The following is a 27,248-nucleotide window of genomic DNA, read 5'->3' on the forward strand; positions in this document are numbered from 1 at the left end:
TCCCTTCATGAGCAGTAGAAGTTGCATCTGGAATTGTGCAAAGTATCCTAAGTTTAGCTGAGAATTAGAGGGTCCTTTATCATTGCCAGCCTTCATTTTGGGATATAGGGACCACACTGGAAAATAATATGTGGGGCTTCCTAAGAGTTCCAAGCTGGTTCTTTGAGAAACTGTATACTGTATTTCTCTTTTCTGGGACTGTAATCCTATATACACATGCTTAATCTGGAATGAAGTCCCATTGGGGCTGAATCTTAGACACCCTAGTTTTGAACATGTTTCTGCGTTAAAATCGAAGGACCCACGAATTGCCCATCATTCTTTCCTTTCAAGAGAGGCAGTGCACAAAGCCTTCTGGTCCTGCTCAGGAAGCATGAAGTAACCAAGGTTGAGGAATCTGTTGTTGGGCTGCAGCTCCCGTCTGCCCCAGCCAGTGTGGCAAATGACCAGCTATGATGAAAGTTGTAGTCCAACAACATCTGGAGGACCACAAGTTCCCCATTCCTGAAGTAAACAAACTAGTTATTTATTGTTCATTATGCAGTCAGAGACAGTTGGGAGGAGTAACTAATGTTAGAAATTGCAGCATTAGGTAAACTTTAGCAGAGGGGTCACTACTACCAGGTAAACCATGATGCTCCGGTTTTTTGGAATGCCTTATGCCCAATGCTGCCATCTCATTAAGGTTTCTTTCATATTGCTACACATTGTAACCTGCTTGCATTAAGAGCTTCTAGTTAGTGCCCTTGCATATCCCAGTGAGTGTCCCGGAAATGCATGTTTGCACCATTGCTGACTCGGTGGGAAGCTAAACCTAGAGGGTAATCTGCATCTTCTCCTGAGCCAAATGATAAGGGTGGGGATTTCTGTGGAATCCAATCTTTCCTCTTTCCTCCTGCCTCAATTTAGCCCCTTCCTGTATAACCTGAACAAGTATGTGCAAAGCTTCCTGAGATACTCTGAGGCAAGCAGGTCTCCCATTATTAAGCTCTCCTTCCAGGAATATAATTTAGCTGGTGATGAAACCTGACAGGCAGCTCTAATGCAAAACTGTGATTAGATTCAGCAAAATTAAAAGGATTGTGCTTGAATGTGTTAGTCACTTCTCCTGGGAATCTGGTGAAATGGCTCTTCCTAACTGTTCCAGGGACACACATAAGAATGCTTATGCTTGGAACTGACAGCCATGCTAGACTCAAAGTTTTTCACATATTAGTTGGGCAGTATGTAGCTGATTTTTGCTTAAAGTAGCTCAGTGGTAGACCATCTGCTTTGCATGCAGAAGATCCACAACATTTCCAGGAAGGGCTAGGAATGCCCCCTCTCTGAAACCCTGGAGAACTGCTGCCGGGTTTTAGAGTCCTACTCCCATCAGCCCTAGCCAGCATGACTAGGGAATGTCAGGGATGATGGGAGTTGTAGTCCAAAACATCTGGAGGAGCCTTCTCCCAGTTGGAGAAGGCTAGTTTAGAAAATAACAGATAGATAGATCACCGCTTGTTCTACAAAGCAAAGAGAACCAGATAAGAATTAATAATAATAATAATAATAATAATAATAATAATAATAATAATCCATGAAAATGGTAAATGTGGATTAAATGGAAGGGAAATACTGTATGGGACATCATGTTGATAAGGATGGCACTATGTGCAAAACTTGCACGCATAAATGGCATCAAGTCCACAATGAAAACCAAGGAAGAGGTATTGTTTTGCCTTAGGCAGAGATGTATCCGACAGCTGAATGTGTCACTAGTTCATTCAGCACACTTTTGTTGTTAAGTTTCCTGTTTCCAGTGGGTCTCATTTATTGCCTTGTTTTTAAATCTATATTTTAATTTGTTCTAGAAACACTTCATTGGCTGCTGTTTAACAACCATTAAAATATTTGAGCAGTGACACTGAAAAGGCCAAAGTGCCTTTCTGAATGCCAAATTGGCGTCAGCTGTATGTAATTCTACCTGCCGATGCACAGATATGCCCCTAAAGATTCCCAAGATCTTTTTCCTTTTGCAAGCTGTGGAAGTCATTGTACAATTGTGCTTTTCATGAAAAAAAAATACATGGCTTAGGTGAATTGTACCTTCCCCACTAATGCCACACCCAGTAATGTTTTGGAATGCAGCTCCCCACAGTCCATGATGGAAATTGTAGTCCGAAACACCCGGAGGGCACCAGGTTGGCAAAGGCTGGCATAGATGGGGCATAGCAGGATGTACACACACAAAAAGAACAACTCTGTGACCCTCCCGTGGAAGTGTGGAAACTCGGCTACAATTCTTCTTGGCAGCTTCAGGCAGAAGTACAATGACTGGGTTGTGCCAAGGTGTGTCCTTATTTTGCCCAATATGATTCTTTTGATAGGAACAGTAGGCAAGCTGCCATTCCCGCCCCCTCCTGCAGTCCTTTCGGAAATATCTAATGTCGTGTTCTTCAGTTTTGGGTCCCTACCCACGTGTGGTTGGACTACGATTCCCATCATCTGTGACCATTGGCTAAGCTGGATGAAGGGAGTTGTAGTCAAACCACACCAAGGCTGAAGAGCACAGATCTAATGCCACTTGGTCTTGTTCATGCTAGCCCAGGGTTTCCCAAACTCCAGCTAGCAGGACCAGTGGTCAGGGATGATGGGAATTGTAGTCCAAAAACAGCTGGAGACCCAAGTTTGGGAAACTCTGTGCTAGCCAAAGAATGATGATAGTATAAAGTTTTTCAGTGGGTTAAGTGGATATTTTAACCTGGGTTTAGTAATAGGGGAACTGACGTAAAATGTGGCAACTGCATCAGATTAATCCAGACTTTCCCAACCTGATGCACTCCAGATGTTTGGGACTCCATCTCCCATCAGCCTCAGCATCTGGGGTTGTGGAAAGTCAAGATTCATTTATCCAGGGTGTGAGTATGATGGAGGGATGGGAAACCTGTCGCCCTCCAGATATTGTTGGACTCTGACCCCCATCAGCCCCAGCCGGCACAGACAGTGGTCCAGGGATCATGGGAGTTGTAGTCAACTAACAGGAGAACCACAGGCTTCTCACTGTGTCCTTTCTTAAGCCAGTCTCCAGGCAGATCAATCCCATCTTGTTGCTGGAGAAGGAGCTGTTTCATCATGACAAATGTTGTGCTGTGCAAAAAGAGGAACTGCAAAATAATATTTCCCAAGAACATCATCACACCGTAAAAAAAAGTCTTTGTATATCTCAGCAACATTTCCTGCATGCCTGATGCAAAGGTGTGGAAGGTTGTTGTCTTCAAGCCCCGCTTGCAAGTTTGGCAGCAGCTATCTGGTTGTCTGCTGCTGGAAACAATACTGGACCTTAGTCCGGGGCCAAAATATTCATTGTCTTTTAAATGCATTTGCCTCCCTGAAATGTCTCCCATCAACTTCTAGTTAAAGCTGGCATGCAGGTGGCTGAGGCTGCACTTGGACCTCCCCACCTTGGCTCCACGTTGTAGGTGACCAAGTGCAAGGAAATACTGAGCCCAACAAAACTGGTATCTCACCTGTCTGCTTGAATAAAAGGACACTGGGAAACGTGGGGAAGAGATGCTGTAAGTTGGCAGGTGTGATTTAAAGCGATGCACAGTCTGGCTTGAATCCACAAAGACAAATCTTTACCTTCTTGTGAATTTCAACTTGGCAAACAAGTTGTTTGTTGCCGTGACTTGCAGAAACTGCGTTAAGCAAAACTTTGCATTGATTTCTCAACTTCCATCTGAATTTGCAGCTCGGAAGAACAATAGAGTTTAAACCTTTCGAAATGCCTTTTAAAATCTCGTCCCTGACAAAGCCCTTGGGCAAATGTTTGCTCAACCTGGTGCCCTCTGGATGTTTTGGACTACAGTTCCCATCAGCCTCAGTGAGCACTGCTGGGTGACTCACTCACACACCCCCAGCGATCCTCTGCTCCTTTCCAGAGCATAATTCCTTCTTCACCTGCTTATTTTATTTCCATATTTAATTTAGCAAGATATATATAGTGCTGAGTTGACAAAAACCTCTAATATAAAATAATAATATAAAATATTATCTGTAAATTATTTATTGAAAAATACCAATAAAATCAAACATTTAAAAAATCAACATGCAGTTAAAATATAAATAAAATAAGCAGTGCTAAAACAAATATACATAATAAAACTACACATGAACATTTCATGTCTGGGTTAGCTTGCCCAACAAAGTTTTTTGCAGGGGCTGAAAACAAAAGATTGAAGACTCCTGCCTAAAATAAATGGGCAGGGAATTCCAAGCTGTAGGTCAGACATAGGCAAACTCGGCCCTCCAGATGTTTTGGGACTACAACTCCCATCATCCCTAGCTTATAGGACCAGTGACCAGGGACCCCTGTGCCCCATTTTCCTGTGGGAAATTAGCCACTTCACACACATACATTACTGGTTGTATCCAGCTTTAAGTTTCACTCTGAGCAGTTCCCTGAAGTAGACCTAATGTAGTCAACAGGCCTAACTTATTCATGTTCATTAATTTCAGTGGGTCTACTTTGCATATATTTAGCATTGCATACAACCCAATGAGCGAATAACAGTTGCAAATACAATATTATGAGGCAAGCTAGGAAGTTTACAAGGGACGCGGGTGGCGCTGTTGGTTAAACCACAGAGCCTAGGACTTGCCGATCAGAAGGTCGGTGGTTTGAATCCCCACGACGGGGTGAGCTCCTGTTGCTCGGTCCCTGCTCCTGCCCGCCTAGCAGTTCGAAAGCACGTCAAAGTATAAGTAGATAAATAGGTACCACTCCGGTGGGAAGGTAAACGGTGTTTCCGTGCGTTGCTCTGGTTCGCCAGAAGCGGCTTAGTCATGCTGGCCACATGACCCAGAAGCTGTATGCCGGCTCCCTCGGCCAATAAAGCGAGATGAGCGCCGCAAAGGTTCCCTGTGTGTTTTAGAGCCCTTGAAAATCAGGGGAGTTTCCACAAATACAGGGGGGAAATCCCAAGCTACATAGAACATTGATCTGGTTGCCCACTATAAATCCATCTCTGTCACAGCAACAACTACAGAGACATTGAAGCATACCCTGTGGATGTGAGCATAATCATGTGAGGTTACTTAATATGCAGGCAGCCCAAAAGTCCTTCCTCTGAGTCCCTCACCTGGAAACTCTCATTGTGTCCTGTAGGAATCATCAACCTCCCTTATGCCGAAATCGAAGAGCCCTTTGAAGCCTGGTACAACCTTACTGGGAACAAGAGTCGCATCGAGTACTACGACGGTAAGAAGCCGTAGAGAGGGCAGTGGGGTGGGAAGGAGATGCCAAATGCTCTTGGGTCTGGTATGGGAGACCTCATGCTCCCAAATAATACGATGGAAATGGAGAAGAGGAGGCGCTGCAGATGTCACCTTGAGCACCTTGCAGGAAAGGTAGGATGTAAATGCAGTAATGATACAAGGCAGAAGTGGGTTTCTGCAGTGGAGGAGAAAGTTCCCAGCAGATATCCCAGACCAAACGAGATGAGACGATGGAGTAGGGACAACATGGTTGGGTGTCAGCCAAGGCCCCCCCCCCCCAGCAAGGAGTGCACTGGACCTGCTCATCCTCTTCACCAAGGCAACCTTCTCAGCTGCTACTGCCTGCTGGCTCATTGGCCCTCTGCCTGGCTAGCAAGCAACTGGTAGCAGTCATAAGGAGGAAGGAGAGCAGCAGCCTGATATTGTGGCAGGGATGAAGAAGTAGACTCAAGGAAGGAGGGAGGCCATGGGGGGTGGGAGGCATCTTGTCCAAGGACCCTGCAAAACCTGGAGCTGATGCTTCGATGGAGGCTCCCCTTATAGCTCTTTAACAACAGTTGCAATAAGCATAGGAAACTCCCTTACACCAAGTCAGACCACTGGTCCATTTGGCCTCAGTGATGTCTACACCAGGGATGGGAAATTCCAGCCTGTAGGCCAGTCTTGCCCCGAAGACGTTTTCCCCAAACCACAACCCACCTGCCCATCACCATTGCCGCTGGTGTTGTATGCTGACGAGTGAGAGAACAGGGTTCAATCCTGCACTGGCCGCACAGTCCTGCTCCCAACAACAAACAGGGCCACACAGCGTAGGCAGCAGGATTTGATCACAGGATTTTAGTGTCGGAAGTGATACCAAAGGCCACCTAGCCCAGCCCCCCGCGATGCAAGAATCACGGCTGAAGAATCGCTGGCAGCTAATGTGCAGATATTAAAGATCGGAGCAAGATCTGCATGAGATACAGGATTTATAGTGGAGGGGGGAGATTCTCAAAAGGGGTTTTGCAAGTCTCCTCCCTGTTCCTTTTGAAGTCCCTCCCCACTTCCCTTCTAAGTCCCCCATCTTAGAGCAGGGTGGGGAGGCTCACAAAGTCTCCGTCCCTGTTTTAAGGGATACCTTTTGAATTTAAGCAGTGGCCTCCAGTGTTGTTAAACTGGAAATGATTTTCTCACTCCCCTAGTGGCTGTGATTATGCTGAGGCTGCAAGCCTTAAATTAATTAAATAGTTGGAATGCTCACCTCAACATTTAGTTGTTAATGGGGGGCAGATTTAAAAGGTGTGGCTGCAACCGAAGAACAGTCTTTGCTTGCTTGCTTGCTGTTGAATTAAATTTACTTACTATTATTAAAGAGAGTCGTTCATTTGAGTGGTCATGTTTATTTAAAGTGTAAGCTCTCCTACTTACTTCAGGACCTCAGACCTCTTATTTGCTTCTTGGCATTCTGCAAATGCATTCACATTTGCTTTAATTTACATTTCTGAATTTATTTACATTTGATTTGATTGAAAGCTAAGCTAAAAAAAAATAATTAGCATGCAGTCAGTGGGCAGCTGTAGCCTGTACAACTCGTACTGAATTGTGAGCACAGGATATTCACGTGATCTTCCTCATTCAGATTGGCCCACGTCACATGCCTGCTCTTCCAAATATTTTGACTCATTCCTAAAACATTCCTGATCTCCTTATTGGCTCTTTCAAGAACCTTCAAGGAGATTTGCAACAATAAAAAGCAACACAGGCTATGTATACACCATACATTTAAAGCATCGCTCCCCTGTGCCCCCCCAAAAAAATCTTGGGAGCTGTAGTTTGCTAAGGGTGCTGGGAATCATAGCTTTGTGAAGGGTAAACTGCAGTTCCCAGGATTCTTTCAGGGCAGTCTGCTTTAAAATGTGTATGTGTGTGGAGCAACAATAAAAGAGATTTCAATCCACAGTAGAAAGACAGGGTTAAAATGCATGTGAGACCCTGGCACTGTTGGACACCCCCACTCCTTTAGTGCCTTCCAACCCCTCCCTGCCCCTCTCAACTTTCTGGCTTGTGTACTTTGGTGAGCGGGGTGGGGTTGCTTACTAAATCTCTGTTTATTAGCACATGTCTACAGGGGCCATCTGCCTGCACAAGGATGAGCTCTTACTGCCTATTTGTATTTCCTCTCCTTTATGGCTGTTGCCGGTTTCTCCCCTTGCTTCTGCTGCAGGCCAAGTGGTGACCTTGCAGCTGGGGAGCACAAAGCCCTATGGCACCATGTTTAAGCTCACCCCGCAAACCACAGAGGACGTCGTGAATGCCGAGAAGTGCTTCCAGCTGAACGGCACCAAAGATGGACCTGTGAAACCGCAAGGCGTCTTTCCCAGCTTTAAAGGCTTCAAGGTGAGCAAGTGGAACTCAGCAGTCAAATGTTTAGGGTTGAACTGAAGAGCGGGTGGCCTTATAATATATCCTCCCCTTGTGGTCTACCCTGCTTGGTATTGTCTGCACTAAAGCACTGAGCCTCTTGGGCTTGCCGATCAGAAGGTCGGCAGATCGAATCCGTGCAATGGTATGAGCTCCTGTTGCTCAGTCCCAGCTCCTGCCAACTAGCAGTTCGAAAGTACACCAGTGCAAGTAGATCAATAGGTACCACTGCGGAGGGAAGGTAAACGGCATTTCTGTGTGCTCTGGCACTCGTCACAGTGTCCCGTTGCACCAGAAGCAGTTTTGTCATGTTGGCCACGTGACTTGGAAAGCTGTCTGTGGACAAACGCCGGCTCCCTTGACCTGAAACGAGATGAGCGCCACACCCCATAGTCGTCTTTGACTGGACTCAACCGTCCAGGGGTCCTTTACCTTTGTCTGCACTGATTGGCAGTGGCTCTCCAGGATTCCAACCTCAAAGATGCTGAGGATTGAACCTGGGTCCTTTGGCAGGCAAAGGAGTCTGAACTAAGACCCTTCCCCACTTGGATCTGGGACACCTGCTATAGACTGATTCTGTCACCTTTAGCCTGCTGGGCGCTTTAGCCTTAGTTGCCTGTCAATAAACGTGACTTACCTTTCAGGGTGCTCATTGGTAATAACATTAATAATAATAATTTTATTTATATCCCACCCATCTGGCTGGGTTTCCGCAGCCGCTCTGTGCGGCTTACAGCATATATAAAACCACAACAAGACATCAAACATAGCCTATACAGGCAACAAACAAACCAATAAATCAATAGAAACTAATAATAACAGTTTATAGTTACACCCAAATTAAAATAACCACCAGCCCCAACTAAACATTTAACCAGACAAAAACAAAACAGAGGAAGCAAAATTAGAACTGTTTAAAACATTGTAAAACTAGGGTTTCCATATTCCTTTTGGTGAAAGTTGTTGAGCTTTTAGGAGTCTTTTAGCTGTTTTCAGGGTGAGTGTGAGCCTGGCCCCCTAGGCCAGGTGGACATGGGCCTTGCAGCAGAAAGTGCTCTTCTTTCCAGCACGCATTGGAAGGTGCAACATATGTGGAGATCATAGGGCTGGTTGCAAGCAGCTGAGACTTGCAGCTGGGGAAAGGGCATCGGTTCTGGGATTTGTAGTCCAAAGTGTTAAGGAGGGTGCTAGATTAGGAGAGGCTGTGATAGAGCTCTGCCATGGAGCTATGGTGCTTTCCTCAAAGACTCATCCAAGCCCAGTCTCCTGTGGCTTAGGAATTAGGTGCATAGGAAACTGCCTTTTTAGACCCAAGGTTAATCCGGATCAGTATTGCCTGCACCGACTGGCCACAGCACTCCAGGGTTCTAGGAAGGGGACCTTACCAGGCCTGCCTGGGATTCAAACCTAGTAGTTTCTGCTATTTGCTCTGCCTCTGAACCATGGAACCTCCCTGATGTACACAGGAAAGAATCTTATACAGTGGTACCTAGGGTTACCTAGGGACGCGGGTGGCGCTGTGGGTTAAACCACAGAGCCTAGGGCTTGCCGATCAGAAGGTCGGCGGTTCGAATCCCCGCAACGGGGTGAGCTCCCGTTGTTTGGTCCCGGCTCCTGCCCACCTAGCAGTTCGAAAGCAGGTCAAAGTGCAAGTAGATAAATAGGTACCGCTCCAGCGGGAAGGTAAACGGCGTTTCTGTGCGCTGCTCTGGTTTGCCAGAAGTGGCTTAGTCGTGCTGGCCACGACCCGGAAGCTGTCTGCGGACAAACGCTGGCTCCCTCGGCCTATAGAGCGAGATGAGCGCCGCAACCCCAGAGTCGGTTATGACTGGACCTAATGGTCAGGGGTCCCTTTACCTTTAGGGTTAAGAACTAAATTCGTTCTGGAGGTCCGTTCTTAACCTGAAACTGTTCTTAACCTGAAGCACCACTTTAGCTAATGGGGCCTACTGCTGCCGCTGCACGATTTCTGTTCTCATCCTGAAGCAAAGTTCTTAACCTGAGGTACTATTTCTGGGTTAGCGGAGTCTGTAACCTGAAGCATCTGTAACCTAAAGCGTCTGTAACCCGAGGTACCACTGTGTCAGTATCGGACTCCTTGTCCTTTGGCCCATGCAAAAATGTGCCACTTGATTCCTCATAAAGTGGAGCTGCCAGGGATTGAACCCGGGACCTTCTGCATGCAAGGCAGGTGCTCTCCCACTGAGCTATAGCTCCTCCCCAGTTCACCAGCCTCTTGTAGCCTACCTGTCTACATCTGCTTCAGAGGCTATTGTGCTTGCAGGGAGACCCGCCAGCTGCAGAAGACATTTCAGCCCCTTCCCTTTCTGACAGGGCTCAAGAGAGCTGCTCCTGTTGAAAGAGGGTGGCAGGTCCTCAGGCAGCTTGGCTCAGTGATTCAGCCACTTGCCATAAGCTGCTCTGGCATGTGCCAAGCTTCCAGGACGAATGCAAAATAGGCTTCGCCCAGATGCAGTTCCTTGATAATCGTGAAAAGTTGTTCCACGGTGGCTGTTAAAAGTGGCACACATTGCAGGGAAGATGTGTTTGATGACAAGCTGTAACTTGACTTTTGCCAAGCTGCTGCCCTGAATAGTGCAGTCCGTGTGTGTGTCCATGCGTCCGTGTGTGTGTGTGTGTGTGTGTGTGTGTGTGTGTGCATGTGTGACTTTGCTTTAGTTGGAAGACTTAACAAACAGGGAGGGAGATGGGGAGCTCTAGGCCAGGCATAGGCGAACTCGGCCCTCCAGATGTTTTGGGACTACAACTCCCATCATCCCTAGCCAACAGGACTAGTAGTCGGGGATGATGGGAGTTGTAGTCCCAAAACATCTGGAGGGCCGAGTTTGCCTATGCCTGCTCTACACCAAGAGGAGTCCATGTGATTCCCTCCTGCTGTTGCCTGGCTACTGCTCCCATCTGGCCCCAAGCCACTCTGGGGGCCTTTTTTGGCTGAAAAGTGGGGTAAAAATGCTTCAAGCAAGCAAGCAAGCAAGCATCATCCAATAGATGCAGCTTGCAAGTGAACTCAGTGGACGCTGGCAACCTGTCCAGCTTAATTGGTAGTCTATTTATTTGGAGGCTATGGGAGACTAGAACAGGGGGAACCAAACTAGCTTTTGGGACTATACCTCCCATCATCCCAGGCCAGAGCTGGTGGGCCTGATGAGAATTGTAGTCCAACAATATATGGAGGGCACCATATTGGCCACCTTTGGAGGAGACATAAGAGAGCTAGATAGACCAGAATGATGACCTTGGGTTGCATCCAGCTATGTTCTGCTCTGAGTGGACATATTAAAAAGAATAATCCCCATTAAAGTCAATGGGTTGTTTGCCGTGCGAGTCCCACTCAGAGTAGACCCATTGGAATTGATGGACAGGGCTAACTTAAGTTTATGAATCGGTAGGACTCGCATTGGATTACAGCCCTTTTCATGCCTGCCCTTTCCATTGCTCCCCCCAGCCCATAAGGGAAGAATACTACAAAGGCAAATACTGCACCGTGTGGCAGAACATCTCTTACGGGGGCAAGAAGAAGAATATCTACACCATGTGGGTCACCAACAGCAGCTGCGGTGTGTCGCCTGTGCACTACGAGATGAAGGGCTTCAACACTTTGCTGGGGTCCCACTACGACAAGTATGAAATAGATTACACCGACTTCTCCAACAGCTTCCCAGCTTCCATCTTCGACCTGAAGCCGAACGGTGAGTACGAGATTATCCTTCCGCACCCTTCCTCCAAGTAGCTCAGGGTGATCTCGCTCACAGCGGCAAAACAACTTATCTGGGTTGATCTTGCTCAACAACTTTGTAAGGCGGGCCAGTCCACGTGTGGCCTCGAGCTGGTCCGCATCTTCACAATGGATCTTCTGCCTGAGTTTGACATGTTAGCCTCTGCACTGCAGGGGTGAGGAATCCCAGGGCTCTTGGCCTGTTGTTGGACTCCATCTCCCACCAGCCTCAGCCAGCATGGCCCAATTGTCAGGGAAGGTGGGAGTTGTAGTCAAATGGCACGTGGAGGGCTGCAGGTTCCTTGTTCATTTCTGCTTTGCAGCTTCTCTCTTATGTTTTCTGTGGCTTGGTTGGCATTCCACAAAGTGCACCCCTCACAAAGCTGCTGTTCCAAGCACTCTTAGCAAACTATAGCTCCCGGGATTCTTTGGAGGAAGTCATGTGCTTTAAACATGTTCTAAATGTGTTCTTTAATTGTACGGTGCGGGTGTGATCTAACTGGTTGGAGCACTTTGTGGAATGCCAGCCAAGCCACAACAAACACAAGGGCAACAAAGTATGAAATAGCTGGCAAGATCTGGCAGAAAGTTGTGGAGTGTGTGTGTGTGTGTGTGTGTGTGTGTGTGTGTGTGTGTATCTAGTCCTTAAGACAAGATTTTCTGCCCCAAATCCTCCCTAGCATGCACCCATTCTACTCTTTCCTGAAAAGCATAAACTACTGTGATTTCTTCACCTTCGTGTTGAGTTTATTTCTTTGCTGAACCTTCCTGGTCCAGTTGGAATATTCTGAGCTGGTTTTGCAGAACACATTAAAAACATAGTTTTAAACCCCCGTCCTGCCACTGCTCCTGCTAATGAGACAAGCCAGAATCTGGCCTGTTGCATCATTCGAATTTGGGGTGGTTCGTTTCTCTCTAGACAAACCACGAGTGGGAGCCAAGGTGTGTTTGTGGCTTACCACATGTGGTTTTTTGGGGGGGAAACAAACCATGCACCTGGTTTTGTATAACACAACAAGCCAGATTCTGGCTCAATCAGGTTGCTGTGCGGGAGGAGCGTCGTGGGAACTTTTACTGTGCAGCAGCTCACTGCTCATTCACAGGAAGCCATAGTTCATCTTAAACTATGGTTGGTGCTGCAGGAGCCAATGTTGTGTGTTCGGGATGCTGTTGAACTACAACTTGCACTGACCGCTGGTCATGCTGGGGTGGGACACTGATGGGACTGGGAATCCAGCGACAATTAGAAGTCACCACATTGGCTACCCTTGGTTTTAATGCGAGAGTGGGCCAGTGAAGGGTTTGGCCTGGGGGCATGGCCTGGGCAGAGTCCCAAGGAACAATCAGAAAGGCCCAGGGAGCTGCAATCAGTCCCTAGGCTTGACCTCTGTCTCCATGTGTCAGCTAAATCAGCCTCCCCATAGTCAGAACTTCTATCTGCCCATAGTCAGAACTTCTACCACTGAGCTCTGCCCCTTCCCTAAAGTCTCTCTCTTCATCTTCATTTGCTGCACATTGAGAGGATATCGTCCTAGTTGTGGCTGGTGCCCATTGGAGACTGGTAGGGCAGAAGACAGGGAGCCCAACAGTAGGTGGCGCCATAGCCGGTGGCAGGCAGAGGCAACTGTATAGTGAAGAAGCCAGGCACAGCTCTGTGGGGAGAGAATTCCACAGTTTAGGGGCCACCACAGAGAATACCCTCTTCTGGGCCATACACACTGAATTTTTGAGAGGGGTGGAACTACCAGAGCATCCTCTGCTGATCTTAACAACCAGGGCGGTCTGTATGGAAGGAGACAGTGTTTCAGATATTACATGCGTAGTAATACTCTTACTATTCATGGTGTACAGTGCTGCACTTCGATCTAGGGAATGGACACTGTTACAGGTGCCACATAATACCTGTTCCCCATTTATAAGAAAATCTTTTAGCCTGGCAATCACCTGCACTTTGGAACTCCCTGCCTATTGACATCAGGCAGACGTCTTCACTGTACTCTTTTCGGCACCAGCTTAAAAAAATTTTGTTTGGGCAAGCTTACCCAAACTTGTAGAATGATATGTTTTTAGTTTATTGCTTATTTTATTTTTTTGAATGTTCTAAATAGTTGTTTTTAACTCTTTATAATTTTATCATTGTATTCTCTTTGTGTATTCTGCTTTGAGGATTTTATTTATTTATTTACAATCAAGCAGTGTATACTTAATAGGAAATAAATAAATAAATCTGCCGGGTGCGTTTTCTCCCTAGAAACAAAACTATGCGATGAACTGCCCGGCGACTCCTCAGAGCACCACATCATGGCAAACCCCATGGCAGATTTTGTGGGGGGAGAAGAGGACCGAGCCCACCAAGTGTTCCACCAATACAGAAAACGGTTTGGAAAGACCTACGACGATGAACGGGAGATGGAACACAGGAAACACACCTTCACCCACAACATGAGGTCATTGGTTGTATTTGATTTTTTTTTTTCAAACTGTCCTTCAGCCAAAAAAAAGGGCTCTGGGAGCCACAATAAGATAGTCCCTGACCTCAGGTTTACAATCTAAAAGGCACGTCGGAAAAGGGAAAAGGGACTGGGAGGGGAGAGAGGAAAAGCAACCTTATTTTGATAATGACTACCTAGGACTGAAAGATTTGAAGAGGAGCTAGATATTGGTGGCTTTTCAAGGAGAGCCAATGGAGAGGCGCTGTAGTCCCATCTCACCTTTACTGATGGAGTATATTATAAAAAGGAGTACAGTGGTACCTTGGGTTAAGAACTTAATTCGTTCCGGAGGTCCGTTCTTAACCTGAAACTGTTCTTAACCTGAAGCACCACTTTAGCTAATGGGGCCTCCTGCTGCTGTGCAATTTCTGTTCTCATCCTGATGCAAAGTTCTTAACCCAAGGTAATATTTCTGGGTTAACGGAGTCTGTAACCTGAAGCATATGTAACCCGAGGTACCACTGTAATTATGAAATAGGTGGTGGCTGTGCTGTCAGAGTCAAAGCATGGGATTTGAAATCTTGCGCCAATATATTTAGATCTGGCTCTGATTCCTGGAGGTGAGGGGAAGGAGCATAGGGAGATGCTCTGTACCGAGTCACATCAGTGCTCCATCTAGCTCATTGCTGTCAGCACTGACTGGCAGCAGTGGTTGCTGAATTGCTAGTTGAAGATCAGTGGGTTAGAGAGCCAATAGGAACACTGGAAACTCCCTTGAGCTGAGTCAGACCATTGGTCCATCTAGCTGAGTATTGTCAGCACTGACTGGCAGCAGCTCACTGGGGTTTCAGGCAGAGGACATTTTCACCCTTACCTGAAAACACCGGCAATTGGACCTGGGACCAACTGTACACAAAGCAGATTTTCTACCAATGAGCGACAGCCGTTCCTCAAGGGAAGTGTGTACTCTTGCATATGCATGGAGGCACACTTGGCTTTTTGATGATAATACTGAGGTGATTGTAGCTACACTTGTCTGGTGCTGCCTTGTTGTTTTTAAATCTGTTCAATATAATAAAATTCATTTTAAATCCCAGTATCCCAGCCTGTGCAGGGCCCTGCCATTTAACACAGGTTTTGGGGCTTAAGCTTTGCTGAAATCAAGACCCAGATCATTTGGGGCTCGCCCCTCTGCTTAGTTGTGCCCCTGAATTTTGACCTAGGCTTCGGCACTGTGCTCTGAAGCAGCTTTTGTTGAATACATTTATATACTTCCCTTCGGTGCCAGTTTATCAGGACGATTTACAACCGGGGACAAAGCACATGATTGTTACAGAAACGTACTGAAACTGTGTTGATGAAAACAGCAGAATAAAAAGCAGCATAAACCAAGTATCAAAACACCACACTAAAAAAAATCTCATCCGCTGTCAAAAGCCTGGAACATTGTAAAAGACTTGATATGTGCCCTGGACGTTGAAAACAGTGCTATGCCACTTTAAAGAGTCATGAGCTTCCCCCAAAGAATCCTCGGAAGGGTGATATGTTGCTGAGATTTATTAGGAGTTCCCCTTGTGGGGCTACAATTCCCAGAATTCCCTGGGAAGAAGGATTGACTGTTAAACCACTCTGAGAACTGTAGCTCTGTGAGGCGAATTTGGCCATACCAAATTTCTACTGTGGCTTATCCCTGTACTTCCAAAAACCGTGTGTTAGTGTTCAAGGAACCTTTAACCCCAAGAGGGTTAGGGGAGGGTGACAACAAGCCTGAGCCGCCCCCTGCCCAGCCCAGCCCTTTCTCCTCCAGCTTTCCCATTGTTTCTGCCCCCCCCCCCAGGTTTGTCCATTCCAAGAACCGGGCCAACCTCTCCTACAAGCTGGCGCTGAACCACTTGGCGGACCTTACCCAGGACGAGATAGCTGTGATGAGAGGCAAGCTCAAGACCACAGCGCCAAACAACGGGCTGCCTTTCCCTGAGGAGATGTACGTGGGCCTAATCCTGCCAGAGAGCTTGGACTGGCGGCTTTATGGTGAGTGGTGTTGGAAGGCAAGGAACAAATAAGAAGGGGATTATACTGAGTCGTGCCATTGGTCCATCAAGTTCAATACTGTCTATACTGACTGGCAACAGCTTTTTAGGATTTCAGGCTGGCCTCTCTCCCTGCCCTACCTGGAGATGCTGGGGACTGAACCTGGGACCATCTGCATGCAAGGTGGATGCTATATCTCTGAGCTATAGGCGCCAATTGTTATAAGCAATTGTGGTCCTAAGCCTTGGGAAATGCAATAGAATCTCCTGATGTTTTTCATTTTTGCCTGAAAAGCAGCTGTGGAGACTCTGAAACTTGACTGGAGCAGTGGTACTTGGAGAAGAGGGCATTAGTCCCCTCCCAGCCAAATGCAGATATTCCAATATACAATTCCTCTGTTTGCCCTAAGGGCTCATCCACACTTTTTGCTTTCTCCCAGGAAAACCTGCTCTGTAATGCTGAATTGGAGCAAACCTCAATAGGGTTTTCTTTGGATTGATGTTTGCTCCAATTTAGCAACAAAGAGTGGGTTTTCCTGGGAGACAGTGCAAAGGCAGAACCATTCCAACTCATGTCTAGAATGAATGGACAAGTGGGAAACCACTTTGATCTGTACTTTCTGGGCATGGGGCAAGCAGAAGTTTCCCCAGCACTGCTGCTCCACTCAAATGTGCCCCCTCCCTGTCTCCCAGTTTGTTTCAATTAAAAATGAAAACAGAATTAACTTTCAAATGGCGCATCCTTGAAGTTACACACCTCTGCTGCTGCACATCCAAAAGGAGTGATGTTGCAGTAGCTTGATGGTGACGGAAATAGTTGTGCAGGTGGGTCTCAACTCTTTTCTTCTTGTCCCTTCCAGGTGCAGTGACTCCAGTTAAGGACCAGGCTGTGTGTGGCTCCTGTTGGAGTTTCTCCAGCACTGGAGCCCTCGAAGGGGCTCTCTTCCTCAAGGTAAGAGCTCACCTGTCTCTTACCAGGGAATTTCCTTTCAACTAATTTGGAGGGTGTTGGGGAACTCAGCGGATGGAAGCTACACAGATCCAAGCTGTTCACATTCCTGAGAAAAGTATTTATTCTATTATTTTCCCCAGACCTCTGGGTGGCTAAAAACTTCCCGATACAGGGCTGCCTTCAGATGTCTCCTAAAAGTTGTGTAGTTCTTCATCTCCTTGACATCTGAAGGGAGGGCACTCCACAGGGAGAGCTACCCAGCAGGTGTGTCATTTCTGCTTACAAGGAGACATGATGGGGAGGTTGGTGCGGTGCACAGGTATGCTGATTGAAATAATGCAGTGATTCTGCTGGTGCACTTACACTGCGCTGAGCTCCCCACCACCTCCCTCCTGGTAAGCAGTGGCAACGTCTATTTTAATATTTCATTTAGTACATTTAATTTCCCACTTCTATTCAGTAGGCGGAGCACAGAGCAGGGATACAAAAAGGCATCATTTTCCATTCCACATTGTAGCTATTGCATGCAGCTCTGTTTTCATTCCACTGCAGTTCATCTTTCACCACAACTTCACTTCACTGTCCACTGTGGCAAAATTGCAGAGTTGACTATATAAATTACACTGTCATTTTATTCTTCCACTCTGTTTATTTCAGTGTTAAGGAAACACAATGCAAGGGGTTTTTTGGCGGGGGGGCGGGCGGGGAGGAAGCTTAATGCATAATCATTTGTGGACTGAAAGCACCAACAGTGAATGTCAATCATTTTTGCTGGATTGACTTTCATTCTGAACATGGGTCAAATTCCTTTGCAATTTTCCAACACCCCAGGTTAGTGGTTTTCAATCCAGATACAGGCCAGTGACGAAGCTGCACAGCTTCAGCAAAGAAATTTCCCTATTTTCCACATTATGAACGTAACTTTGCTTCAGCAGTAAAATATGCTTCTTTTCTAAAGGGAATATTCCATGTGTGCTTTCCTGACATTTACGGTTTAGTACTGTGTAGCTAAGCAGGTACAGCGGTACCTCAGTTTTTGAACGTGTCCATTGACGAACATTTCAGAACTCAAACGCCGTTAACCCGGAAGTAAACGCTTCCGTTTTCAAACATGCCTCGGAAGTCGAACGGCTTCTGCTGATTGTATTCTCAATTTTCTCTATTAAATTTGCAGACTGCCCTTTGCGCCTCAGTTTTCGAACGTTTGGGAACTCGAACAGTCTTCCGGAATAGGTTACGTTCGAAAACCCAAGGTACCACTGTAACAGTTTCCTCTCAACCAAGACTGACATTTTGCTTCTCTCCTGTTTCCCCAGACTGGGCAGCTCATCCCTCTGTCTCAGCAAATCCTCATTGACTGCTCCTGGGGCTTTGGAAACTATGCCTGTGACGGTGGCGAGGAGTTTCAGGCGTTCGAGTGGGTCATGAAGCACGGCGGCATTGCCAGCACAGAGTCCTACGGCCCATACAAAGGCCAGGTGAGAGAAGTCAAACCAGAATTAGTTTACTAATAAGCCATTTATTACACAACAGCTCCCAGGAATCTTTGGTGGAAGCTGTGACAGCTTCAAGTGGCATCATAGTGCTTTGAATGTAAATATCAAAGAATCTTGAGAAGGAAAGTCTGTCCAATCTCACAGGGTGAGATTATGCCCACTGACTCCATCCTTGGCTGCACGTTCATGTGAAAGAGGGGTGGGCATCTATACTGATGCTGTGCATTGGAGAGCATGTGCCCAGCAGGCACACTGGCGCCTGAAGACTTTGCCAGGAGGTGGAAACTCCAGCACTCCACACAAATGTGTTTCTTGAGCACGATAGCATTTGTATGTGCAGCATCACTATGTACATCATATGTATGCCAGTCTTGACTGTGCATAGGGTGGCAGGCAATGAGGTAAGGTGGAGATATGTATGGGCATAGAAGGTTGTGGTTTGCACAGTGTGCTATAAACTGGTTGCCCATCAGCAGTGTGGACAAGGCCAGGTGACCCTGTCCTCAGCCCTCCAGCTAAACTGATCTAGCCCAGACTAGAGGGGCAGATCAGTGAAGACGCCAGACTGCACATGGAGGAAGAAATGTCTTCAGAGAGCTTTTAGGAACTCCTGGACAACAATGGTGGTGAATGAAATGATGAGTGAAATCTTGGGGTTTTCTTTTTGGGTTTCATCCCCACCTGGGTGATTCTTCTCTCTTTCAGAATGGCTACTGCCATAGCAACGACACTCAGCTTGTGGGCAAACTCAAAGGCTACGTCAATGTCACCTCCGGGAACCGTACTGCTCTGAAAGCTGCCATCTACAAGCATGGCCCCGTGTCTGTCAGCATCGACGCCTCCCACCGAAGCTTTTCCTTCTATTCCAACGGTGTCTACTACGAGCCCAAGTGTGGTGAGTCCCAGCCTATGAGATTGTGGCAGAAAACTATAAATTAGGGCAGGGAATCTCTTCTAGCCTGCGTGCCACATTTTCTCTTGCTTGTGGGTAATCTTCCAGGGGCCATTGGCTAGGGGTGAACAAAGCCAGAGGCAAAACAGGGTAGAGCAGTGGGTGTGAATCCTACCCTTATGCAGTAGGCTATATTCCCACCTGAACTACATCTCTCCATCCTGGCAAACGAGTCCTTGTCAAAGTTACACCCTCAAGGAGGAAGTGGAGCAGAGCTGGTGAGGAGTGTGGCTTGGTATGGGGTAGGCCATGGCCTAGGGGGAGCCCCCAAGCCAAATAGAGAGGCCCAGAGGGCTGCATTTGTGTCCTGGGCTCAAGGATCCCCACCACCTGCTGTAAATAAAGTTGCACTTCCTGCGATGCATCTCAAGAGCACTTAGCATAACCTGCACATCATCCCACATGGCTATTTGCGATACGGTAAACTCCTCCATGCTTTGTTATGGTGGAATTGGAAGCTAATGCCTCCCCAGGTTATGGTCTGAAGGCATGTGAGGCTACTGAAACAAATGTCCCAGGTCTAGGTCTGGTCAGTGCTTGGATATGAGTGATCACCTGGGTACCACATGTAAGACATCTTGGAAGAAATGCAAGGCAGTAAATAAATACATAGATGCTGATTTCCACTGCAACGTCCTCTGTGCTATCTGCACAGACATCAGCCCTATGCAAATCGGAGCGAGGCCGTGGGTATCTGGATGGTCACTTTGAGAACAGGATTCTAGACTAAATAGGCCTTGGCAGGGATCTCCTGCCCTCTTGATTGCTATGGCAAGCTGGAGCACCACCCACATAGATTTAAGAGTTTCGGGTGCCTACCTACTCACTAAGAGATCTACTTGTGGGAAAGTTCTGCACCCTGCTGCTTTCAAAGGGGAGTTGAGGTCCAGCAATGCACATCAGCTGCAGCCAACAGGGCCAGTGGTTAAGGGTGACTGACGTTGTAGTCTAGCAGTGTTTGCAAGTCAATAGCCTCTTTACCTCTGAGGTAGAGGATGGTGTCACATTGCAGCCTGGCTGATGATAATCATCACTTACAGAAAGGGTGTGCAATGGTTGTTACTGCAAATCATCAGCTGGTTATAATTACGCCTTTTGGCAAGCACTGCCAAGACCTTTGCATATCTTATTCATAATCCCGACCCAACCTAGGAGGCAGGTCATTATCACCACCCCATTTTGCATATGGTATTTGGGATGGATTGAGAGACAGGGAGAGAGGAAGAATGCAAATGGGTCACTCAAGGTAACCCAGTAAGTAGTTTTCTCTCTTTTCCTGGTCCCACTCTTAGGGTCTGGATCCTTGTGGGTAATCCTGAGTTCTAATATGGTGAGAGGAAAATGATCTCCCTTTTCTGCAGGAGGCCATTGCACATGAGGAACTGAACTCTCAATCTTCAGCAGTACATTTGGGTGGCAGCCATGCTCCTGTGCTTTTTTTCCATTATCCCACTTGTTACAAAGCTTGACTCTTTTATTTTATTTTTAATCCATTTTTAGCAAACAAACGAGGCCAGCTGGATCATGCGGTCCTAGCTGTAGGTTACGGTGTCCTCCAAGGCGAACTCTACTGGCTTGTGAAGAACTCCTGGTCCACCTACTGGGGAAATGATGGCTACATCCTCATGTCTATGAAAGACAACAACTGTGGAGTTGCCACTGATGCCACGTTCCCGATCATGGCATAACCTGACCTTGCCTTGGGAAGCTCCTTCAGGGAATCCCAGAACTGATACTGTCCAAATATATATTTTGCCCTCAATCAGGACCACCACCCCATACGCACAAAACTCCTAAACATCCCTAACATAATTGTTTTTGTGTGCTGAAATCTTTAGCCACAGGGCTGAAAGAGTTTTGGGGTTGTTGTTATTGTTGTTGTTGTTTTAAAAAAGCCTAATCTCAACTATACTGGAAGCTATTTCATGAAGGCTTTCCCCCAACCTGAGAAGCAGGGTCTAAATACTACCTGGATAAATGAAACCACAAAGTCCAGTCGTCTTATAGGGATCGCCCTGTTGGAACAAAAATAACTTCTGCGCCTTCTTCCAATATTTTTGAGAGTCCCAATCCTCCTTGTGCTTGCTTCTTGAACAGGCCCTTCATCACCCAGTCTCTTCATCCCTCCAATTCCTTAAACCCACTACAGTCATACCTTGGAAGTCGAATGGAATCCGTTCCGGAAGTCTGTTCAACTTCCAAAACATTCGGAAACCAAAGCGCAGCTTCTGATTGGCTGCAGAAAGTTCCTGCAGCCAATCGGAAGCCCCGTTGGACATTTGGGTTCTGAAAATAGTCACTTCTGTGTTTGTGGTGTTCGGGAGCCAAAATGTTTGACTTGCAAGGCATTCGGGATTCAAGGTACGACTGCAATAAGAATTATAGAAGCCGTTTTCTTGGGTGTTTGCTGTCCCCTCACCATGAACCCCTGTTTCCAAAGCTTTTACAAAAACCACTGTACAAACCGCAGCACAGTGTATTACGGTGCCAGGCCTGGAAATTGGGTGGGGAATTCCTTAAGCCATGCACAAGCCAAGGAGCTATGTCCTTGTGGGCCCTTAGGTCAGGGAGGTGGAACCTGTGCCCTTCCAGATGTTGCTAGACTACAACTCCCATCATTCCTGAAAACCTGCCATGCTTGCTGGAGCTGATGGGAGTTGTAGTCCCAACACCACCTGGAGCCCAGCAGCTCTGCATCCCCACATCCTGGAGTGCAGGATTCTTTTTACATGAAAGGTGATGTACAGCAGTTGTAGAAGGATGGGTAATCAACTATGGCTTTGTCAAAGCTCCATTCTCAGGTGTTCCCTCCTCTTCTGCATCAGCTGCTATGGCTCTTCCCAAGTGAGCCAATTAAAAATATGTACATACCATGTGTCCTTGTCTGTCTTATTACTTCTCACAATGCACTTGGCACAGGGTTGAAGCAACATCAGGAAGACCAAGCCAGTGAATAAAGGGGGGGAGGTTGGAGTTTCGCTTCCTGAAACTGGAGCTTACATCTCCTCTAGCTTGAGGAGTTGTGGGAGATCGTTATTCCCTCGGGTTTATAGTCTGAAATACATGACACCCAAAGAAAAAGGGATAGGGAGGGAGTGAGAAAAACAGCAAGTGCAGGTGCCAGCTCTTGAGGTTACAGTTCTTCTAATGGCAGTTGATCTCTCAGGAGAAACAATGGAAAAACTCCTGCTCTGCTCTGCAGCCTGACAGCATGAAAAGCCAGGGACCAAAACATAGAAGGCTCTGTCTGCGCTGTACAATCAAAGCAGTTTCATACCAATTTAAACAGTGGTTTAACAGTTCGTCTTCCTAGGGAATTCTGGGAATTGTAGCTCTGTGAGGGTCCTACGGGACCGCCTCTCCTGGTATGTCCCACAGAAGAACTTACGGTCTGCAAATAAAAACATCGTGAAGATCCCAGGCCACAGAGAGGTTAGGCTGGCCTCAACTAGAGCCAGGGCTTTCTCGGCTGCAGCTCCAATCTGGTGGAATGCTCTGTCACAAGAGACTAGGGCCCTGCGGGACTTGACATCTTTCCACAGGGCCTGCAAGACAGAGCTGTTCCACCAAGCCTTTGGTCAGGGTGCAGCCTGACCCCCTCCTCTGGCAATCTGCACAGAATTTTGCTTAATGGTTGCCATCAATTTGATTTTAATTATTTTTTATAATGAAAGGTTTTTAGAATGTTGGATTATTTTGATTGTTGTTAGCCGCCCTGAGCCCAGCTTCGGCTGGGGAGGGCGGGGTATAAATAATTTTTTTTTAAATTATTATTATTATTATTATTATTATTATTATTATTATTATTATTATTATTATTATTTTATTATTATTTTATTATAGGGGCCTCCTAATAGCACCCTTCACAAGCTACAGTTCCCAGGATGCTTTGGGGGAAAGTTATGACGGATAGTGCTTTAAACATGAGGAAAAGGGAACTCAGGTGTATGTATATACTTGCCTGCTCAGACAAAAAAAATGCCATGATGGCACATTGCCCCTAGGCCTCATGCACACAATTATGTCATAGAGCATGGTTATTAAAAGGGATTCTGTGCTGGTGGAGTTTATTAAGCGTTAAGCTGGCCACTCGACACACCAGTTATTAGTGCTGGGAATAACTGCGTGGAAAGTGTTGCCATGATCAAAGGCGCGCATAATTTTGGTGGCAAATGCTTACTCCAGCCACAGGCCTTCATTAGCCGTCCCTGCCTGGAGCCATTTCGGTGGTTTCGGCAGGGCAGCTAAAGCCTAATCTGGCTTTAAGAGCTACTCTCGTCCTATAGCTAGCCCTGAGAAAGATTAGTTCTGTGAGGGTGTCAGGTTTTAGGGATCTCTCAACAACCTCCGAGGACTGTAATTCATGAGGTGGGGGCCATGAAATCCTATGTAACTTCTTGTTACACTTTTCATAGACCACTTTTCCTCAAAGGAGTTCAAGGTGGCATGTGTGGTTCTTCCCCACTCTCCATTTCGATCCTCACAACAACCTTGTGAGCTTGGTTAGGTTGAGTGGGAGTGACTGGCCCAAGATCATACAGTGAGCTTTATGACTGAGTGGGGATTGAACCCCTATATGGCAGTATTCTGACCCCTCCCCGCAGCCACAAACGCATTGTAAAGGAAAGGCCCTGTATTTGACATCGTTTTAAAGATAAAGGACCATTAAGAAGGGAGAACAAGAGCATTTTTTGGAAGTTTCCCATCAACTGTTTTTATTTATTTGGTTGATTACACTTTCCGCAAAATACCTCAAAGCGATTTCACAGATCAAACATCAACAATTAAAAGCAACCCATATTTTAAAACAACTTCAAATGCAGTGCAGATATCGGCTGACAGCAAACAGTGTTAGAAACTCAGATATTTAAGCTAGGTGCCAAATGGCTCCTTAAACCAGGGTTACAGCTGCCAAAGTGGAATGGCTAGTTGCCATTTTGGGGCCAAATTATTTTTCAATACAACTTCTTGGTTCCTGAAATTCACTCTGATTGTGAAGATAAAATATAATGGGGAGAATTCTACATGGTTCGTTGCTAGTGTTTCAAAACAGTCAAGATCCAGGGATCCCCAGGCATGCGCCTCCAGATGGTGGAGACATCAGGTGCCATCCTGGCAGCCAAGCATCTTCACTTGGTCACAAGTGGCCGATAGCCAGGTGCAAAATGCAAATTTCGAATGCTGCTGAGGAGGCGCACAGGGCACCTGGTCACTGTGTTACTCTGATAAAATGTTATTTCTATTACAAATTTAATAAGATTTCATATAAATTTCATATAAACCAGCATTTGGAAAAAATTATGTAAGTCTGTGCCCCCTTTTTTGTCGTCTTTTTGATGATGCACTTCTCTTTTCACCCTAACCAGGCAAACTGGTGAATTCTGGGCTCACCCAGTGTGGTGGTTGTGGGAACACAGCCAGTAGTTGCTAAGCAACTACAGTATAAGGAAAGCATCTGAAACACCCAACACTTCTCTGGGCAAAAATGAAAAGAGTGCTCCGGCACAGAGCTTTAAACTGTAGGGTCTGCCTGGAAAGCGTGGAGGAAAGGTAGGTATATAGCTAAACCCCCGGATCTTTACTGCTGAATCAGAGCAGACGTCAGTAGGAGTTTTCCACAGACTGACATCTGCTCTGATTCAGCCTTGCTCCAGAACAACAAAAAATGGATTAGCTGCATTTTAAAGTGTTCCTTGAAAGCCCTACCCCCTTCCCATGTGAATGGAGAGAGGAATAGGCCATGGATAGTCGTTGATGCTCTCTGGACATGTTCAGAGGCACTATCGTTATTACTTCACATGGGCTGGTTGATGCATTCCATTCCCTGGCATTCCTGGGACCTGGCAATGCTCCATGGCAGGGGTAGGCAACCTCCTCCTCCCCACCCCTGGAAGGGTTGCATTTCATCTGTAATAATCTTGCACATGCCACTCCACACACCCCTGTTGCCCATTTCTGTCTCTTTGGAGAGGGGGGCATGTTATGGTGATGAGTGACCTTAACTTTTTCCCCTCTCCCTGCCACCCACATGAAATTAGATCTAGGGCTCCTCAGAATCCTGGAGCAGATTGGCCACCTGGTTCTATGCCACGGTGGGGCCAAAAGAGAGAGAGCTCAGCCAGAATCGATCCCCCATTTTGCCCTCTTGTATGTTTTGTAAGCAACAGAAATTCCCTGGGGCATCTCTGCCAGCCAGTACAGGCCTCATGTCATCCTTTAGCTACCTAATCCAATGCCAGGCACCTGGAAATACAGTACTCTCTCTGTCCCTGCATGGAAGGAACAATCTTGTCACTCTGAGTCTTCATGGGAACTTGCCCCTGAGACGAGGGAGGAAGAGAGATTGCCTAAAGCCTTGGCAAAAGCTGGCTGTGAAATCGCTTCTACGCTCAGCACTTTTTAAATGTTGCCAGGCAGGCAGGAACCCAGGGACACAGAGCAAGGGGTGGATTGGGGGTCCTGGCACACAGCAGACAATGGCAAGGCTGCCCAACATGTGAGACTCCCTCTGTGCAAGAGTGCAGCCTTTGCTCATCCCAGAGGATCAGGGCAGGGGTGGGTCTGCTATGAAACTAATGAAGCTTAAGCTCCAGGGCCTCTAATCCTGGAGGGGCCTCAGAAGTTGACTTTAGTCCACATTGTTTCAAATTTTTGGGTCACATGACTCAATTATAATTTAAAAAATAACTGCAGCATTCCTAAAAGCGTATGGTCTGCCTTGTAGAATGAATCTCTGGCAACATGCCTTCCCCTTGGCCACACTGGGCGGATCCCTGACCAAGAGCTCTTGAAGCTGTCCAGTTGTGTAGCTTAAGAAACAGCAGCCAAGAGAATGGTTATTCACAAAAGCTTAGAAAACAACTTTTTGGACATCAGAGCAGCTTTCAGACAGGCTTCAGAGGTGCATATATTAAACAGTCTACATTTGTCAGGAAAGGTCAAGGAGCACTGGCTTTCACTGAAATTCAGAGGCAAACCACACACCCTCTGGGTGGGAAAACAATTATTTTGAAGACTAGAATGGTATGCTGTTGCCACCTAGTGATCAAATCTGTGTATAGCACCTCCGTAGCCCAGCAGAAGGAATGGAAAATGTGTGTAGTTTGTCGCAATGAACTTCTCCACTGGCAAAAGACATGTAGGACAGTGGGGGAATCGGTATTGCCAGATGCATTTGCTGTGCATGGGATTTGAAGGAGAACTATACTAGCTCCAGAGCAGAAAGCTGGAATGTACAGCACGAAGTTAGAAAAGCACCATTTCCCCATCTGAATGACTAGGTCTCTGCCAGGTATGTTCTGTTTTGTTTTCATAGGAAGGGCTCGTCCACACTTCCTCTTGTCCTGTGCAGTGAAAGCATGGGTCCAAGCGGTTTTGCCTTTGCCCCACTGCTTTCCCCAGGAAAACCTGCTCTTTAGCGCTAAATCGGAACAAATGGCAATCCACGGGAAACCCGATTGCTGTTTGTTCCAATTCAGTGCTAAAGAGTGGGAAGAAGTGGAGGGGGAAACAGAGGTGTGGATAAGTCCTAAGTTTCTTTTTGCAAAGCATATTTGTATGTCATTTTTCACTCTTACATGCGTTTTTATGCACCCTTTGCCCTAGCCTATGCATTTCTCTGAAAACTGCATTGTATACTTGGAGCAGTATGAATTCCAAAGGGGTGGGTGGGTTTCAGCTCTTGTAGTCTTTCAAAAAAAAGACTACAATTCACTATGCATGGCTTGAAATGCAAACTGAATTGAATTTGCCCCCCTTCTGTGACGGAACTCCAAATACCGAGTGGGCAGCCCACCTGTCAAATTTGGCCTGCAAGGCGTAGGGAAGACTGGCCCTATGAGTTTCCCCACCCCTGCACTACAGAACGGTCCCCCTATCGCTACTCCTTTAAGGTCTGTGGTGTTTGTTAGTCCTTCAGCCACAAGACAAGGGCAGCCCAGTTTGAGTGCACCGTCCCTCGAGAGCTATGTTCATAATAGCTCCCCTTCCCTTGT

General features: G+C 46.7%; 1 protein-coding gene and 1 long non-coding RNA gene across 2 annotated transcripts in view; both read left to right on the top strand.

Annotated features, from left to right (window-relative positions):
- LOC308591813 (digestive cysteine proteinase 1-like) overlaps nt 1-22,127 on the top strand; it is a 29,924-nt gene extending 7,797 nt beyond the window's left edge. Inside the window, exons 3-11 of the mRNA XM_081202762.1 lie at nt 5,147-5,239; nt 7,460-7,632; nt 11,123-11,366; nt 13,644-13,839; nt 15,662-15,855; nt 16,715-16,806; nt 18,123-18,284; nt 19,008-19,197; nt 20,755-22,127. Of these exons, the coding sequence (XP_081058888.1) occupies nt 5,147-5,239; nt 7,460-7,632; nt 11,123-11,366; nt 13,644-13,839; nt 15,662-15,855; nt 16,715-16,806; nt 18,123-18,284; nt 19,008-19,197; nt 20,755-20,942 (1,532 nt within the window). The 3' untranslated portion in view covers nt 20,943-22,127. The remainder of the gene's footprint in view (nt 1-5,146; nt 5,240-7,459; nt 7,633-11,122; nt 11,367-13,643; nt 13,840-15,661; nt 15,856-16,714; nt 16,807-18,122; nt 18,285-19,007; nt 19,198-20,754) is intronic.
- Nucleotides 22,128-23,158: 1,031 nt separating this feature from the next.
- LOC308591406 lies at nt 23,159-26,841 on the top strand. Its single transcript, XR_014010155.1, has 3 exons — nt 23,159-23,197; nt 24,621-24,804; nt 25,979-26,841. It is a non-coding gene; the product is annotated as an uncharacterized lncRNA (long non-coding RNA).
- Nucleotides 26,842-27,248: the final 407 nt, after the last annotated feature.

Source organism: Podarcis bocagei (assembly GCF_964188305.1).
Source record: "Podarcis bocagei genome assembly, chromosome: 7".
NCBI classification, from domain to species: Eukaryota; Metazoa; Chordata; class Lepidosauria; order Squamata; family Lacertidae; genus Podarcis; species Podarcis bocagei.